The following is a 17,523-nucleotide window of genomic DNA, read 5'->3' on the forward strand; positions in this document are numbered from 1 at the left end:
TAAGACTAATATATTTTTTTTTGTTAGTTTTGACTTGACCGTAGCTGTTAACCCTAATGACTTGGCCGCGTCACCATGGGGGGGGGGGGGGGCTTAAAATACGGGCCTTAAACTAATTTATAGGAGATATCCATAGATAAAGGTCGATTAGTGTACTCATTATATTGTTGGAAATTAAAAAATATCGACCCAGTACCACCTCGACTGATAAAATAATAAATATGACAAAACAAAATTGCCTATCCAATGACGAAAACAAGAAATTCTGGCTTATTTTACTGGAAGCTTTACGGTTATTTGTTTTTTTTATTACCTTTTAAAAGTTTATATTCTTTCATTCATTTTACCTATAGATACTTTAAACCTTAATTAAATAAGATTTAAGAAGAACGTAAAAAGAAAATCTAATCCTTTTAATTACAGGTTGTATATAAAGTATTATTTTCAGTTTAATAAGTTGGGTGTAATGTAGTTATTTAAATACATAGAAATTATAATAATTTGATTGAAATGAAATTTAAAGTCCTTAAAATATTGACATTGGGTTAAGTAATAGACAAATGTGTACTTTGAACTCAGTATAATAAGTTATACATTTTTATTACATTAAATAATTAATGAATGTTTACCACGTTTTTATTAGCTTCACCTGTTTGTATGTTTGCTTGTTTGTGATCGACTCCTTTGGACTTAACTTTGACCCACTCTGAACGGCCAGATTTCATTTAAACTTGGTAGACCTATCAAAGATCGATGATACTATGGGCACCTTAGCGTCGCTTTAGACATTTTTTTATAGTGCTGTTTACATTTTTGGCGAATGATACATTTCGGTACAATTTTAAAACTAGTATTTATATGAAATCATATTTATGATTTGGAATTCATAACATTATTAATGTAGGAATTTGGTCGGACAGGGGTTAAAAAGTACACTGACCACAAACGGTATGATACAACCTAGTTATGAGTTACATCGGATGCTCTAGTCACTCTCACGGTAATTATATCTATATGTAAAATATTTCATGAAGTGAGAGAAATAATTATTATAAAGAAAATAAAATAAAATCACGCTTAAGAAAATATTTTAATGGAAAAATGAGGGTGTATGTAAACATGGATTTGTGTTCTCTTGCTAACAGAGTACACTCGTCACATATAACTAGATGTTGATAGGAGTAGCAACATCGAAGACATATTTTTCAGAAAGTACCTCAGTATCTTTTTTACATTAAAATATTTTTTTTTATTTATGACTCTTGTCCATAATTTGAATTATTTAAATAAATATTTTCTTATTTTTAGTTCGGTTTATTCATAAAAGCGTATTTTTCTAGTTTTTCTAAACTATTATTTATTAACTCTTGGACCATGCTTGCATATTGTCACTAATTGTGTTAGTTTGGTTAAGTTGATAAGAACATCCTTTGTTAAAAAAAAAGTAACGAGTCAATTTATTAATCACGGCTTTTTGAAATAGTTATTTGGGTACTAGATTTATTTTAGGACTATGATATCAAAATTGGACACGTTTCTATTTCTGGTCGTCAATTTAAGTGGTTCATAATCCTATTATCCTTGAAAATAATATACTGGCTCATATCCTATTTGTATTATATCCTAGAATTATAACATAAATATAATTCCCATTTTAGTTTCCTTTAAACAGTTTGTTTGTTTGTTTGTTTGTTTGTCTGTTATGATTTGTTTTGTTTTCACCACTCCTTTCTCTAAAACCTAAATCCTTCACTGTACATGCAGCGCGGTCCAGGAATTCTATATGAGGCTATGTTGTATATAGATAAAACGTGCTATGCTTTAAATACAATAAAAGAATTTGAGGAATATAATTCTCTTTTCGTATATAACATGTGGATTTTAATAATAACAAGTACATATGCAACATTGTTTTTATAATTTGGTCACAGAGAAGATATGCTATTCTATAGTAGCTCGTCTAAAGAGATTTTTTTTGTGTCCAACATTTGCGCAAACGCGCTGCGAGCTTAGAATGCTTTATTATTTATTTTTTTCAAGATTACTCTATTGCAATTTTTTAATGCCAATTAAAATGTTTTGATGTCGTAATGGAATTTAATACATACAATATTTCTATTCGAACATAAAGCGAAAGTAATAAGTTTCGCTGTAATAATAGACGAGAGATAGGTTTTCGAAAGTTTATTTACGCCGCAGTCTTATAATAAAAGTTTGTTGTCCATTAAACACTATCTATAAGTAAGGTACAATAATATCACATAAAGGTGGCTCGACGCCGTATATTTAGTGGTGGTACTCGGGATGGACTGGCGCTGTGTTGTGGACTACTGCGTTGAAACTGGAACAAAATTTTATTAATAATTAATGTTACTTTTATGTAAGGTAAAGCTTCAATGAATTGGCTAAGCTTGACTATGTTTCCTGTAAGTTTATGAATGACAGACGTAGACCTAACTGGATATATATATCTTCGTGAATATGACCTTTCTTTTGAATTTCATAGAAAAATTTGAGGTACATGTAAATAATTACCCGTTGTGATCATCAGCGGTGTAAGTGACCTTGCGGAAAGAACCGTCAGGTTGAAGAAGAGAGTACTCGCCCTTTACGACATCGCCATCACGAGCTTCGTGCTGTTCCTTGTGATCCCCGGTGTGAGGGTCAGACACAGAGTACGAGTAGTCGTATTTAGGGTGGGCCTATAAAAAAATACAAGTATAGTATGTGTTCAATTGACTGATCATAAATGAAATGTTTGTTTTTTATTCTCGAAATTTTACTTTGATTGTAAAGATTTTTTATGGAAATAAGTTTAGAATGTATGTATGTATATTGTACATATATGAAAACACTTATGAAACGTTTGTTCTGTATCAACATTAACTAAATTCATTGAAACTACGTAATGATAGCAATCTAAATATTCCTATTAGGGATTATGCAATTGTTTTAAATATGTGTAACGAACATCATGCTACGCTAAGTCGAGCGTGAGAATAATGTTTATGCAAACAACGAAGCGGTTTCGCATATGCATCTTGTCATTATGTCCCAGTCGTGTTTCGCAATATCCTGGGAAACAGGCTGTTATCGGCCCTTCAGTCACGACGGATGCTGTTACGTAAACAGATAATATCGAGTTAATTTCTAGTTCTCTATGACATTGTTTACGATCGAAAATTGCAGTCCACTTAGATGTAATTGAAAATTTTCGTACTGTAGTTACTAGTGCTCATAAATGTATGAATTGAAAGAAAAAAAAATATTTCGGTAATTGCCCACTCCTTTTAGTCAACGTACTGGCCTTTCAGGTTCTTAAACCGATGAAAAGCAAACACGAACACTCATTATTACAGTTATTAGGTAAAGCGGGTTTCTGGCGTGATTACGTTAAAGATAATTCGTATTTATACTCAGGGACCTATTCTGCTTGAACTGTCATGACGTAATAAATAGTAAACCTGGATTGTTGTCAGATAGTATAGCCCGGAACTCAGATACTAAGCAACTTTTGCGTTATGTAAGCTATCAATTAGTAAGATGCTATTGTATTACGCTATAACCGAAGGGAATAACTGCTCTACTAACACGTTAGCATTATTTGTGCATGTTCAGTGATTTTAATAAAACGATTCTGGCAGATATTATGAAATTGTTTGACACAATTTTAACTGGACGCTATATATTGGGTAACAGACGTTGCTGATTATAACATTTGATTTCACTTACTGTAACAATGTACTGAGTTTATAACTTTTTCAATTCGTTCAACAATTTCTTAATTTGTAATATAAATGTCCTTGACCCCAATGTTTGAGATTCTATTCTTAAACATCGGTAATACGGATAACCAGTTGCGTTATAATTGCATGTTATGTTCTTAATGCGTTTGGCGATCTACGATAATTTCACATATATTATATACAAATAGTTGTTATTTTACTTATAGAGTATTTCCTAACATATTATTGACATATATATAATATGTATAGCTATTAACTGTAACGTATTTTATAGCATTAAAATATTTATTAAAAGAAAATAGAAAAACTTTTTTTTACAAATATTTTTAGTGAGTGTAGTAAGTTTAAATTCAGCTAGGTATTCTACGTATTCTAGGGATTAATTTATTACCTAGTCGTAACTTACATGGTAATCGACGTGCTCGTCGTGCCCCTCATACTGAGCTACTTGAGCGACTGGTGCATATGCTGCCTCGTGGCCATAGCCCTCGCCGCTGTATCCGTGGCCGATTTGGACCACACCAGCTGCTGCTAATGCCAGCACGGACAGGATTACTGCGACCTGTTGTTAAATATAATAAAATATATTCAAATTTCATAATACATTTGATCTAAGTTAAAAGAAAAAATAAATTGAGTGTTCGTTTTTATAACCAATATATATATGTATATAAATAAATCTAATATCTATTTCTTGTTTACTAAAAACAAATATTGAAAGAAAAATCTATTTGGAATCCTTTAATATATGTGATGTATTAGAGATCTGTTATAGCAAACCGATATTGAAGGATCGTTATATTGAAGGAACGTATCCTTTCGCTATAATTCTCATTGGAATAGAAACACAGACACTTACTCTAGCGATCATTGTAATTGTATAAGGTTTGCTTCGTTTCACCGATCACACACGACTGATACAAACTGCTGGAACCGCTGACTTTTATATTAGACTACCAGCGAGATGTAAACCTTACCCGCTGTCTGCGCAAGAATACGGTAGTCTGATTATAATATAGCAATCACGTAAATTATTTAGTACTTGGCGTTTCAAGGACTTTGATCCATGTGCATTTTGAGACAATGCATTCGATGTGGAACATTTGAAATTGCTAATGACTAATGTCGTTAGATATATTTGACCTATATATGGATTATCAGAATTATCTGTTCAGTATAAACTGAAGTAATATAGTACTTACATTCTTCAAAATAACTGAATCTAATACAGATAAGGATATCAGTGAGAAAGAATTCATAGAATATCTTATACTTTTTAACTAGAGCAAGAATTTTATGTAATAATTGATAATTTATTTCAAATGATAGATAACGTTTTATTTTTATAGAGAATATTTTTAATTCATATTATATTGTTTTTAATTTCCTGTAAATAACTTATAATAAATTTTCAATTTAAGAATAGTCAAAAAAGTTCAGCTTCATAAAAATATTTTATCAAATTATATAATATCCGATACATATTTCTTTCATTCATTCATTCACTTTCATTTATAACATTAGTAGAACCTTAATCGATTAATATTATAAACATTTTGTAATATCCTCCCAAAACTGGCAAGATATCTCTTTAGATTAATAAGCGGAAGAAGACACAACACGTTTCCGCTGTTAATCTTGATGGCATATAATTTCCTAATGCAGAACATTTTAAGCATTCAAAATAGGCTCATCGCCGAGATCTGAATCACGTTTAGAGACTGTTTTCTCCGAGGGTTCATGAGTGTCAAGATGATGTCACAGTTTTATCCACGTTTAAAATTTATTGATGCATCAAATAAACAAAACATTTATCGTAATAATTAAGTAATTTATATCTGCAATTAAACGTTTTATTTTCACAATGAGTTAATTATAATAAATCTCATTTATTCTATTATTAAGTTTGGATATCATTGTTTTTATATAATACTAATAATTTATATTTCATATTCGGATTTGAAATATATTTTTTTAATTAGGAAATATTGCTCATGACAAAAATAACAAAATTGAAATGACTGTCATAGTGGCGAACGATATGATGTTCAAAATATAGAACACGGAAATACGATATAAAATATACAGCCTCTTTAGAAATATGGTTGTATTGCATGTTAACATTGATATGTATTGCGTTGAAATTTAATCCTGAAAGGTAATTAGAAATTCGAACGAAGGCCACGCTTAAAGTGTATCTGATGTTTGTTTTAATATAATTATATATTTAACCGCAATGCAAACCGCAATCACTTAACGGTTTCGGCTAACGTTTTTGTAAAATATTTTTTATGATTTATAGATCGTGATAGTCTAAATATAAAAAAAAACTTTCAATGCGAAGTTCTTAAGGCTTTATTTATTCGATGTTATATAATTATTTGATATATATTATTAATTAAGATTAACATAATTTGTTTATTTCTGACATAAACATTTTCTTCTATTTGGAATTTTTTTTTAACTGTGATAAAAAAGTTTAATGAAAATTGTGTAGTACATATAACTTTTGATTAATATATAAAACATTTGACAGATAAGTTTAATAGCTCTTAGCAAGATTAAAATATTAAGTGTACCATCAACGGTGGTACCAATAATAGTTAAAGCTGTTTCAATAAAGTCCTAATGATTAATTATTGTTATTCAATCTGCAACATTATATATAAATGTTTTCAATTTATATACTGTCAAGGGTTACGCTTTCCTTCTTTATCATCAATCAAGTCTGTGTAAAGTCATTATTTTAAATACAAATGGTACGTAAGCCGGGAATTAGAGCGTATTTATCTAAGATGTTACCAACTTAAAAGACAAAATAACGTCAGTGCTTTGACCTTGATACTCACAGTGAGAATATTTTCTTTGTTTATTTTGAGTTTTGATGACAAAAATTTATATTACATTCAGTCTTCGTTTATGAAACGGGGTTTTTGGAAGTAACCTATGAAATATAAGTATGACTTAGAAAATAAAAATAATAAATTTTTGACCTGGACTAAAATCGACTATGCATAATGGTGACATGATGCTTTTTGGTGTAAGTTAAAAGTTTTTACTTAAATTTACTCAAATATGGTACATATATAAATGTACATTACATTAGTTGATGGACATATGTTGTAACTTGATCATCAATGACATTAATTTATATTATTTATCCATGCTTGAGAGAATAGTTTTTGCCTAAATCATTACATTATCTTCAGTATCAGAAGTCATAAGTTGCAGCTAACTAACCACTATCCCCGTTTTTGCATTGTATTTCAATTGCATCATTTAATTTACGTGTATACAGTAACAGATCTAAAACAATAGGGAATCATTGTTTCAGCAATACATTTAGAAATGTTCTCTCTTAGACAAGAACATTAATTTTGATGCGCTCTCAGTACAATTGCTAGAAAAGATCTCATTTTCAGATTATTTCTCATTTGTTTTTAGATATTGAGGTATTGGTATTATTATTGTCTTGATAATTTTTTACTAAAATAAATAAACATAAATCAGTGTTATAAATAAAGTTGCATTTATTTCTAGATATTACGAAGTACCAAACAAATTACAGTAATAAATTAATGATGAGCCAGAACTGGGGCAGCATGGTAGACTGGAGCGTGAACTGCGTGTACTACTGGGGCAGCGTGAACTACTGGGGCAGCATGTACTACTGGGGCAGCGTGTACTTGAGCGGGTACAGCATGTGCAGAAGGGGCTGAGTTGTGTACAACGGCGTTGAAACTGAAATGAAAATTATTGAATTTATTATTTTACTTGTATATAAATATAATACGACCTAAACACACATTTTCAAAGCTTCAAATGTAAACTAAATGAAACGATTTTATCAAATTTATTGAGCAAAACATTCGCGGATAAATTACATCGTCCTACAGTCATGAGTATTAGTTTCGCTAGACTTACAGAGCGTACATACTCGTATGTTTCGTAATGTAACTTACTGTACAAGTTCATGCCAGTGGTAATGGAACACAATCAGGTTGTATATTACATACTATTTTTTTTTTGGCTCCACAAAGTATGGCAATCTTGAAAGCATTCAAGTGGCAATATTTCATGGTTGTGTTAGTCATCTATTATTATATGAGATCGTTAACTCATGATTGTATTTACCCGTTGTGAGCATCAGCGGTGTATTCAACAGTTCTGACGGCACCATCGGGCTGTACCAGAGAGTATTCACCCCTGACGACATCACCTTCGCGGCTCTCGTGTTGTGACTTGTGGTCACCGGTGTGAGGGTCTTCTACGGAGTAGGAGAACTCGTAGTGGGCAGGGGCCTGGCGAGGATTAGAGAAATATTCAGTTGATTCAATGACAAATTCATTTTCGTACAAAATAATTCTGTGTAGTTGCTTATGTAAGTTTCATATTTTTTTTCTAAATATAACCGATAAACGAAATATATCATTATGATATTAATTATGATACTTCGATAAATAGATGTTCAAACCAATCATATGTATCATGACTGATAGTTGATGCTGTCATTGCGAAACATTCTCTTGTAACGTCAAATACATTGCTCAACACTTGTTTAATTGGGCTATATTAACCGAGCACATTTTAATGAAATCTCTTTTGTAAACCTTTCTCTTTTATTGTTAACTGATTAAGACCTTAATAAGCTCGTAGTTAATTTGTTACTTTCTATTTTTTTTTAATATAACAGTCAATAGCTCCGTGCATTTGAATAACATTTAAGATTAATTTCAACATTACCTAACGATTCCGATCTAGTCGATATTACCAAAGTTATTTAATGAAACAAGCGAACTACTTCAATATCACCCAAGTGATGGTGGGATTTATTTGCAGACCTACTTTTGGTAACACTCTATTAAATGTTGGCACTTCCTTATCGCAAGAACTTCACTTCAAATAATATTGTGTACTGTGTTTTAATATTAAATATTTCTGACTCTTTTTAACTTACGTGCTCTTCAATAGGCTCAGCACGGGCAACGGCGATGGGAGCAGCATGGGCTACATGGGCAACTGGGGCAAGGTGTTGGACGATGGGAGCTGAGTGGATCAGAGGTGCAGCATGTTGGACAATGGGAGCAGCATGGGTCAGAATGGGGGCAGCGTGAGCCACAATTGGGGCGTATTGAGCGCCATGAGCTGGTTGGTCGTGACGAATGATGCTTTGGGATGATACAGCCTGTCCATGACCTTCTTCAATGAGACCTGCGTTGCAGACCGCCACGAGGAAGCTGACTACTACGATCTGAAATAAAGTAATTAATATATAGCTCGCTCATAGCAATATTAAATAAAAATATATTTTTTAAACTTCGATCTTACTTTGAAGTACATGTTGATGCTGTATTGATTGAGTACAGTGTATGATAAGGACGTAGGTCGGGTGGTAGGTTTTTATACTCGGGTTGCATGTCACCCGATACAGAAACCGGTAATATGCACTATCACCTTTAAATTACGTCACTACATTGACAGATCTGACCGTCAAGGTCAAATTTAAGCTTTTTCCAAACTTTCTTACAGCTAATTACCTCATATTATAAAATATTTATAATATTCCTTTCAATAATATATAGGTTTAATGAAGTAGGTGATATTTTAAAGGTACCCAATTTTCTTGTATAGTTGTTTAGAGGTATGTAATTTAGCTTCTACAATTATTTATCTAATTTATGGTATGATATTCAGAAATATATAAAAAATTACTCTCATATTCCCTGTCTCGAGAATATAAAGAACTAAAAATGTTTAAGTAATAAGTTATATTATCACAATGTGTAACAATTAAGAAAAAGAAATGTCTGAGAAATGAATTACAAATTGCTGTTAAAGTTTTTTGTTGAAATTAATCCGTAGAAGATGAGTTGCATTTTATTCTTAAACAGAAATTGTCTCGTTCAAAATTTTGTCAATATATAATACTTAAGTAGCATATCTTTCATCGCATTGTTTACGTTATTTATTGGTCTGCTGCGAACGTCTGACCACAATCCGGTAAGAAAGTAGCTCTTTGGATTGCAGAGAACGCTCTACTATCTTGCGCAATATTAAGATTAACGGTATGAAAACTGTTAAGTATTTAACAAAATAATTTTATTGATTATTATTCATTATAAGGTTTGTTATGAGAAGTTAATTGATATTAAATTTTTATGTAATGATACAACGAACCATTTTGATCGGTAGAAATATAAAGAAAAATACTATCAGTATTGAAAATAATAACAATCGTTACTATAATTATTGTATAACGATGCTTGTACTAATAGTACCCTAAGTATATATTATATAATTTATTGTGAAATCTTAAATCGTCATAGAGTCTGTATTGTTTTAAAAACAACATATACGTTAGTTAAGTTGGCTATTATTATAGGAATACATGGTAGTGTTTACTTTCAGCTATCTTATAATAAAATATATATATATCGTGCTATCCTATTTACAATTATTTTTTTATTACCATTACATTTTTATTCTCATCTATCTAAGTATCTAATCTATTCAACTATCGAAAGGATTTTTTTTTTCAAAACATTAAACTTCAAATAATAGTTTGGACTAAATCAATAAAGTAAATCATTTTTGTTTGAACAAAATTAATATTCTATACATAATTATTTTTAAATTTAATTTTTTTAACGTTGCATAAGACTAGTATAATGTTAAATAAAAAAGAAGAATATTAAAAAATATCATCGCATTTTTGTAAGAAAGTACCGTATACTACATAAAAAAATCAACGGCTTTATAAATAAAAATGAAGTCAATATTCGAGCAAGGTTATAATGTAAAAATAACAAATTAAAATATAACATCATGTGTGTTGAAGTATATTGTGAATTATTAATATGGTATCGGTAATATAGTTTTTTTATGAGAGTGACTCACTGGGTCACTGGTGCACGCATTCGAGTGTAAGAAACGACCGTGCCGCAGACTTCCCTTTTGGTTTTCCAACTGAATGCTTACCGCAATCTCTAGGCAAGACAGTCGCAAGAATTATAATCATATACAAAAAAAATATATAGGACAAATAGAAAAAGCTATATGGGGCATAGGACAACTAATAATTAAATAAATATATGTGTTCATTATTTTATTTTTCTATTCCTTTTATTTTTGTGTTTTATTTACAACATACTCATTTTTCTCTATTCTCTAATTTATATGGCTCTATTTCTTATTGATTTACAGGAAAATATCATACGATTTTATTTAAGGGTTTTGTCGCAAATTTACGCTACAACTACATTCACCTTTTATCGAAGCCTGTCTTTGCGCGAAGGTCATCAGTTTTACATGATATTGGCAAATCAACCAATTTAACAAAACCTTCGCTGTGGTTCTTTTTTATGCCCTGTTTTAACGTAAATCGTATATCATGTCGCTTCGATCAAATTACTTAAAAATTACCGATATAGTAATACAATTTAAATTTTAGAGTCCGAATCCATACTTAAACGTTTTTTTTTTTAAATAAATAAATTATAAAGTAATGCTGTATATTTTTGTATACAAATGACTTTTTAATATACTTTTTTAAAACCTTAAGGGCTTTTTTATATTCAGTTATTGAAAATTATAGTTACATCATCATAATTAGAGTCGGCATTGATTTATCTATCAGAGGCTTCTTAAAGCTCAAATGTTTAATTAAACATATCCCAAATTGAATTGAAAATTATAATGTTGTTTCGAATAAAATGTTTTCCCTTAATTTAAAAGATATCTTGACATCTAAGATTTTCGCGAGTTTTATTAATTTAAATGAAAAGATATCTTTTATAAATTCGGCTGAAATTTTGTATATTCGTTCACTTGGGACGTTGACAATGCATTGATGGCTTGTATTTTAGTTTAGTAACTGCAACATGGACCATTGAGATTCTTTTATTCTTATGCAGCTCCATTCTGGAAACATTCCATTAAATTCATTCGGTTTCACGATACGAAAGTCAAATCTCCGTATTTTGTATAATTATGTTAGCAACGAAGTCACAAAAATTTTTGTTTTTTTTTTTTTCACAATTTCTTGTCCTTAAAAAAATTCGAGATTATAACACTGCCTTTAAGGCTCTTCTGTTGGTGGAAGTAAAAAGGCTGGTGTAATAAGTTGAAAATTATATTTTTTAAATAAATAATCTAAACAAGGCTAGGCATAAGATGAGTTCCAATAGAATAATGAAATGCAATAGGACCAACCTCCTTAAATAAAGATAAATTATGTCTTCTAGGATTTGAAAAATGTGTACAATTTATAAATATAAAACAATATCGATTTTTTTCTCAAATACTTTAATAGATAAGACTACTTTTTTATTTCAATTTCTTTTTTATACCATAATTTCTTCTTATATGTCGTTGAAAAATAGAAAAATATTTCAGGAGAAACTGTAAATAGCAAAACAATCACTCCTTTATAAGTAAAAAATAAGTTAGGATGTTTTTGTTGCTGGCAAATAAGTTAATTTAATGTATCAGTATCCACTACAAAAATAAGGGATGATGTCTTTTATAAGTAAATTAATCTTAAAAGAAACATAAATTTCCATTTCAAATATTATTACATTAACAATATTATAAATATACCCCAAGGTTTAAACGTTATGAAAGTAATGATCAAATTTTATTGTAATTTTATTTTAATTTTTATGTCATTATTTTAATAAACGTTAATAGTGACAGTTTTGTATTGATGCATTTTCTTACAATAAAAGCATTTGGTTGTAAAAAAAATATAAATCAACATAATACGTGTCAATTTAAATATATAAGTGAAAGGTATGTTGATTGCTCGTTACCGTTGCCCCGTTGCTCCGTTTTGTTAGTATTAGACAATATCCTATATTAGATAATGAATTATCGAACCAAAATTGTCAGAATCTTATTGCGTAGTTTAATTTTGGAGCCTATGCTAAAATCATACATGTTGCTTAAATTCATTATTTTTATATAAAAATATAATAGGACTATAAGTGAATGGAAATATAAATAAATATATAAATTGATTTTATTAACAATTGCGGGCATAAAATTCAAATTAAGCCGTAATGTAGCCATTCAATATATTTTTTTTTATTTCGTATGTATAAATAGGTGTTATGATAACTGCCATTAATATAAATCATGCTACCTTTTTAATTAATCAGACAACTCACAGCTTAGAAAATAGTTTTAAAATTCAGTGAGTACCTTATAAAAAGAAATAGAATACATTTGTATGTAATAAAGTGTTCAGAACACAGTTCGCTCAGGTTTGTGAGATGAAGCAAGTTGGTACATTCAAAGTAGTTCAATTACTACATCTCGGAATATTAAATATGTAACAGTGTTTCATACTGTCCTGTGTTCGCTGTCCGTAATCACTTTCACTAACTTTAAACTAATAAAATTGTTATGGTTCTATAAATAAACGTGACGGCATAAAAGCTTGTTATTTCCCCGAGCTTAAACAGTGGTGATGTTTTCATCGCATGCATCAATTTTTGGCGTTTTGACATTTCAGATTGTGACGAAAAACGTACCTACTTTCTTATATATGGGATAAATGCAATACGATTTAAGGTCGACGCATTTAAGAACTGGTTTTCGCTTTTTTTAATCGTTAATCACAACGGCAGATGTCCTGCTTTTCGCCATAAACGGAATGTTATAGTCCATAAAGTTTAATGTTGTGTGATATTATGTTGGCAACATTTACTCGTCATAATCTTCAACGTATTCCAGTTTATTGTAAGCGAAATTGTTTTTATCGGGAATTAAGTAGTTTTTTGCAATTTGTAATATTTCAAAATTATATAATTTAAATGCAAGGACCGACGTAAAATGATAAATATTAATTATCCTTTGTTAAAAATTTAAGTTTTTCAAATTTTTTTGAAAGCATGTAAATTAACCTCAAGTGCATGAAAATAACCTATATTAAAATATAGAGTATTTATTAAACGAGATTGTGTTACTTATGACATAATTGTAGCTATTATCATTTATTCGAAGTAGCAATTGTCATTGTAACATTTCATAATTACAGTCGAGGCGAGCGGATGTAACGCAAGATTTGTATCCGTCATTCCGTTACGAGGTTTTATTTTCGTATTTGATGTGGTTTTGTGGGTAACATATGTAAGTATTTTCTTTAAAATAGATAAAGTTTTTGAAAGGTTCCTTTAACCCATCAAACTAAAAATAATATTACTATTTGTACAGTAATATTCATTTACTCGGTCGTTCAGCGACGTCCAGTATATAATAACTGCTACACTAAAATATCTACATCTGAAACATTTTTAATTTATGTTAATAATAAAATTAAAATTCAAAAAAACTTTTGGCCTTTCATTCTCTAGTACCAAGGAATACACATACACAAAAAACAAGAAGCTGCCATTTATTATGTGTGCTGTTGCTCTTCTGAAGCAGCAACAAATATCTTTAGTTCGTATCGCAAAAATTATTACATAAACATTGGATCTGTATCGATAATCTCTTCTATTTGAAATCGGTTAAATTTACCATGTCTAAAGTTTTGTGCAAAACTATTTTACTAAGACACCAAACATAGGCTGTGTCCCTGTCCACCACAAACATATTATTTTTTTTTATTGAAAAAAAAAAACAAAAAGAAATAATTTCAGTACAAATTATATACGTGTTATATAATACGCATTTCGTTCGTGCGACCTTGGCACTCATTAAAGCGAAGAAAAAACTTTCAATTTCACAGTGTTGAATTACTGTATCTTTTACTTAATAAAGTTGGATCAGATTTCCCACATTGATTTAATTACTGCTCTTGATTTTAAATTATAAAGGCGCAACAAATTAATTAATTTTAAATTGTTTTAAGAACAATTTAACATTGATGGTGCTGAATTATTATTAAATAAGAATTTTTATATTTACAGAAAAAAAAAATTAAAATATGCTGCAAATAATATGAAGTTGACAATTATTTATTCCTTAAATATATTTCGTTTACTATGACAATACCCGAGTAATTTGTTTTGATGATGATATTAATTATTATTGTTAAAAATCGATAGAATGATCGTTTCGATAACTTAAGGGTTTGTTATTATTAGTTAAAAATAACAATTTCGAAGAATGTCTCATACAAAACAATGAGTCAGTTTAATCTATTTTTGATGATTTATAAATATTCTTTAAATTTTAGAATTCCTATTGTGATTTGAAATAAAGAAAACAAGACAGTAAAAATGATGAATTTCCATGTGCTTTTATTGAATTATTCTTTGTAGAGAAACCATATTTACAATTTTTATAATAATAAAGCAATAGATAAAAGAGCTGGATTTTCGAAAATACATTTCTGGATTATCTACGCACTAAATTACCTACTAATATCACAGTTTTGCAACGTCTCAATGATGATGGATGACGGGTGGAGTGTTGTGAACCACAGCGTTGAATCTGTTGATAAAAACAATTTAGTGTATGTTCTACATAATAGGTTATCTACAATGTTTTAGTATATAAATAATTGTATTGTACATTTTGGCAGAATTCATAGAATATTATATGGTATCTTGTTTCAATGTGTTTCAATCCATAAAAAAATATTTAGAATAAAACCTATATAACAAAATTGTAATTAAAAATAATGAAATTGTTCTTAAATATAATAAAATTTCACATATAGGTACAGTATAGAATTCCAATTTTATCCTAAATTTAATACATTTCTATACCTTTTCATAAATAAGAAAATAAAGATCATAAAGTTGGAGAAAGTAACACAGGGCACCATTCTTGCAGTTACAATTCTAGCACGTTTACTTATTGAATAGAATTCTTACCCATTGTGGTGGTCAGCGGTGTAGGTGACTTTTCGGAAGGAACCGTCAGGTTGAAGAAGAGAGTACTCGCCCTTTACGACATCGCCATCACGAGTCTCGTGCTGGGACTTGTGGTCACCAGTATGGGGATCCTCGACGGAGTAAGAGTAGCCATATTTGGGATGAGCCTTCAATATAAGAAAAATATATATGTTTTTTTATTATTTTACTGTTTATTTAGTGTACATATAGAGATATAATATTTGAGTTGTTCTATCTTGTTTTCAAAACAAGATACTGGAGATAGTTTATTTTTTAATCTTGATTAAAATATTCTTATGGCGATTTGTTGACAATATTTATGTTAATGTTTACTATGAAATATTGTGTTATTGACACTTGGAATACAGAAAAAAAATAAATAACATTTTTGCATATAATTATTACCCATTAAATATTGTTCTTTTGTATCCTTTTTAATGGAGATGACTTACGAATTCTCCTACGTAGTGGTCATCTTCGTGAGCACTGGATGCCCCATGAGCAACTGGAGCAGCATGGGAGACAGGGGCTGAGTGAGCAGGTGAGGCATAAGCTGCTGGGGCAGCGTGTACAGAGGCTGTATAAGCAACGGGCGCTGCATGAACAGCTGGAGCTGGGTGGACAATTGATGTATGAATTGGAGAAATCTGGGACCCATGATATGAGGGAGCTGCATGGACAGCGTAATGTCCCTGGACTTCATGGTTAATATAATTATGAGACACTGCTGGTGCATGATGCAGGAGACCTGCATTGCTTGCTGCCACCATAGCATAGATGACGATGATCTGAAAAGGAATAATAATATCTATTTAACTTTTATAAGCAAAAGCAAACTTGAACTGTATACAATCACATAGTTATTTAATACGTAATATAAATTTATATTGTCGTTATCTTACTTTGGAGAACATTTTGCTTTGGTTAGAAACACCCAGTTGACTGCTGTTACTGTGTTAGCGAAGTCTTTTTATATTACTAACAAAACATAAGCTGTGGGGGGGTGGTTTCTAACGATATCCGATCGGATCACAGTAATTTGCTGTTAGCAATCTGCTCACTCTATCGTCTTGCAACACCTGATACATAATATGTTAGGAAAATGTGAGAGGCTAATTATTTTCCATTTTCTTATTCGCATTTTTTACCTTATAATTATTACATTAGTTGACATTATATTAGTCTTACTATTAAAAAATATTATTTAATTTCTACTATTTTTTATCTTGATTTAAGGTTATTATTAAAGAATTCTGTTAGTTGTATCGTTCTCGGAAAATTTTTGTGTTATGAAGGCAATAAATATGTGATTTATTCCATTTAAGTTTCGTTATATAGGAATACTATTGTTTTTTTTATTATATCACAAAAACTGCCGCAGGTTGAGTTCAGCGCTAAAGTTAATTAAATACAAATTCTCACACAATCCAACATATACCCATAAGAACTTTCGAATGTATGTCATTTATAGGAGTTTATTATTCTATTTTATAATGTATAATTTTGCTTTTATGTTACGAATAAGCATATCGTCCTTCAAATAGTAATCGTTAAAGTATTTAAAATACGATGACGGCAACAATGGAATTTGATAGTACGTTTCAAGTAAGAGAAAAATTGGGTAATTGGTAACAGATTATTACAGAAACCTACATTCAATCATCTGTGTTATTATAATTTTAGCACAATTATATAATGATGTTGTTACAAAAACACAGCCTTGTCTTTGTCATTCTCGTAGGCGTTGGAAATCTTGTCGAAGCATTTATTATATTAGATAATCAATTCAACTTTATTTAAGGTATACTTTGAAGGAGATGAAGCAGGACCCATTTAAATGGAACTCATATTTTCGGATTACTACGAGTTATTTTATTATTTTTAAAAAATTACATACTCCAGACATTTTTTTGAAATATATTGTTAAATCG

The 17,523-nt window shown here is 29.9% G+C and overlaps 2 protein-coding genes across 2 annotated transcripts; both read right to left on the reverse strand.

Annotated features, from left to right (window-relative positions):
- Positions 1 to 2,279: 2,279 nt before the first annotated feature.
- On the reverse strand, positions 2,280 to 9,157 carry LOC116765796 (cuticle protein 19.8-like). Its single transcript, XM_061521912.1, has 7 exons — positions 9,075 to 9,157; positions 8,704 to 8,997; positions 7,881 to 8,047; positions 7,325 to 7,487; positions 4,153 to 4,308; positions 2,536 to 2,702; positions 2,280 to 2,341 (listed from the first exon to the last, which is right to left on the reverse strand). Exons 1-7 carry the CDS (start codon positions 9,084 to 9,086, stop codon positions 2,287 to 2,289), a joined length of 1,014 nt encoding a protein of 337 aa, XP_061377896.1. The 5' UTR covers positions 9,087 to 9,157; the 3' UTR covers positions 2,280 to 2,286.
- A 5,822-nt stretch (positions 9,158 to 14,979) lies between these two features.
- Positions 14,980 to 16,534, reverse strand: LOC116766030 (cuticle protein 8-like). Its single transcript, XM_032655684.2, has 4 exons — positions 16,495 to 16,534; positions 16,045 to 16,380; positions 15,572 to 15,738; positions 14,980 to 15,185 (listed from the first exon to the last, which is right to left on the reverse strand). The coding sequence occupies exons 1-4, from the start codon at positions 16,504 to 16,506 to the stop codon at positions 15,137 to 15,139; spliced, it is 564 nt and encodes a 187-aa protein (XP_032511575.2). The 5' UTR covers positions 16,507 to 16,534; the 3' UTR covers positions 14,980 to 15,136.
- Positions 16,535 to 17,523: the final 989 nt, after the last annotated feature.

Source organism: Danaus plexippus, chromosome 11 (assembly GCF_018135715.1).
Source record: "Danaus plexippus chromosome 11, MEX_DaPlex, whole genome shotgun sequence".
Lineage (NCBI taxonomy): Eukaryota > Metazoa > Arthropoda > Insecta > Lepidoptera > Nymphalidae > Danaus > Danaus plexippus.